General features: G+C 50.3%; 1 protein-coding gene across 1 annotated transcript in view; it reads left to right on the plus strand.

Moving 5' to 3' along the window:
- MX2 (MX dynamin like GTPase 2) overlaps nucleotides 1-2,130 on the plus strand; it is a 32,912-nt gene that overhangs the window by 10,693 nt on the left and 20,089 nt on the right. The window contains exon 7 of the mRNA XM_023518105.1: nucleotides 433-587. Coding sequence (XP_023373873.1) covers nucleotides 433-587 — 155 coding nt within the window. The remainder of the gene's footprint in view (nucleotides 1-432; nucleotides 588-2,130) is intronic.

Consider the following 2,130-nt stretch of genomic DNA (forward strand, 5'->3'; position numbering starts at 1 on the left):
AGGGCAAGCCATCCAGGAGGGGCAAGGAGGAAGCATGACCCTTTAGGAAGTGTCACTTGCTGTCCACTGTCCTTGTTAGAAGCAAGTCCCTACATCCAGCCCACACCCCCACCTCCACCGTTTGGAGGAAGGAGTGTTGAAGAATTTGTGGAGATATTTTAAAAGCACCACAGCACCCAAGGGGAAGTGAGGGAAAGCACAAGAAAGCAAGCAGAGCCCGTCCATGGCCCATGGCTAACAGGCTGCTGTTCTCCTCCAGCCTTTGGGAGAGTACACACGGCTCCCAGGATCATTCTGCAGGCTTCTGGGAAATGTTTTCTAAACACAAGGACTCTCCAAAGTCCCCGTACCCTGGAAATAAACAGCCACTCACCTTCAGGAACAGCTGCTTTCTCTTATGGGTCATTAATTCCCCCCCTCTGGCCTCCATAGCCCAGAACCTCCTGGCCGGGGATGGCGCTGGCATTAGCCATGAGCTCATCAGTCTGGAGATCACCTCCCCTGAAGTTCCGGATCTGACCATCATTGATCTTCCCGGCATCGCCAGGGTGGCAATGGGCAACCAGCCCCAGGACATCGGACTGCAGGTGAGCCTTTCCGGAACTCAGGAACAGGCCAACCTGACACCGGGGCAGGGGAGCTTCTGAGATCTCTGCCTGCAACCCCAAGGATCCTGGTGCCCCAGCCGGAGCCCTTACACTGAGAATGAGGGAGGAGTCTGGGGTGGGGTCGTCCCAGCAGGGCCTCAAACTCAGTGTTTGACTTGGGTGTGGAAAGTCACAGAGTCAGAGAGGTGGACTGGGCGGGACTGGCAGGTACACAGGACACTCACTTCTTGTCCAAGTTGTCACAGGGAATGTGGGTTGTCCTGATATTAGAAAGAGGGCAGACATTTGTATTTTTACATGAAATCTGCCTGTTTTACCAAAACAGGTTTTAAATTAATATTATATAAGTCAGGTAGAATATAGCCTGTGATCTGGCCTGGCACAGTGGAGAGGGATGACGGCTGTAGCCACAAGGACACACATAAACCCACAGCAAGGCCCCGTGGGAGCCACCGGGCACAGCTTCCATTTAAAATCACACGTGAAGCAGAAATGCTTGTGCACATCCTCTGTTTGGGCCAGGCCAATCTCGAGTCCAGCCCTGCTACATTCACCCAGTTGCTCATGTGGAAACTAAGGGCACAGGATGGTTTGGGGAGCAGGGTGGGCCCAGGGCAGGGCAGTGCAGGGAGAAGATGAGCCTTTCCTGTCCTCAGACTGGGGTTGCTTATCTCACTTGTTTTGTGGGGGACACTGCCAGTGTTGGGAGCCTAGCCAGAGACTAATTAAGGGATGACAGCTCCAAAACCATCCCAGTGGCATCACCACTGGCTCTGCTGTTCCAAGCAAAGTCTCAGCAGTTGAATTCTGCTTCCTACCTCAACAACCAAATCACCACCTCCGTCTCTCTAGGAGAGAGACAATTAGCTCCTTTCCCTTGCTGAGTTAAGGGACTAATCCCAGACTTCGTAGACTTCCAAGGGATTGGAGGGGTTTCCTAGAGAAGTTGAGAGTGGAACACACAGCTTCCTCCATCCTCTCCTCTGTCAGGGTCCCTGTGATTTGTTCAAAACCACTTGGCTTTCAAACTATCATATCAAAAGCAAGTCAGTTGAGACGGCAAAGTATTGCTGGTGTTTTGAATGTTGGAGGAATGTGTGCCCGGTGTCTCTAAGCATTTCATTCGAGGTTAAGAATTCTGAAGGACTTTATGTCTCTCCATTCTTCCATGTCTCATGTTCAGCTCAATGTTCCCTCCACGCGCTCCATGGGCTCAGTTAGTGGCTGGCGGTGAATCAGGAGGCAGTGTGGGCAGCCTGCTCAGGTTTCCAAACCTTGACCTGGAGTGTAGAAAGAATTGTATTAAATGAAGTTTCAATGGGACAAAACACAGCCAAATGAACAAGAAGAGTATGTTATAAAAACTAAGAAAAAAAGTCTTAACCTAAGTTTCTCTTAATTCTTACTTAAATCCTTATGAAAAGAATGTGCTTGGTTATTGAAATTACCAAGCTAGAACTCAAAGGCTATCCACTATTCTGTGTCCCAGCCCTGCTAACACTGGGCCTATATCCCTGCAGGT

The sequence above is a fragment of the Otolemur garnettii genome, unplaced genomic scaffold (assembly GCF_000181295.1).
Source record: "Otolemur garnettii isolate 467f Iridium unplaced genomic scaffold, OtoGar3 scaffold00128, whole genome shotgun sequence".
NCBI lineage: Eukaryota > Metazoa > Chordata > Mammalia > Primates > Galagidae > Otolemur > Otolemur garnettii.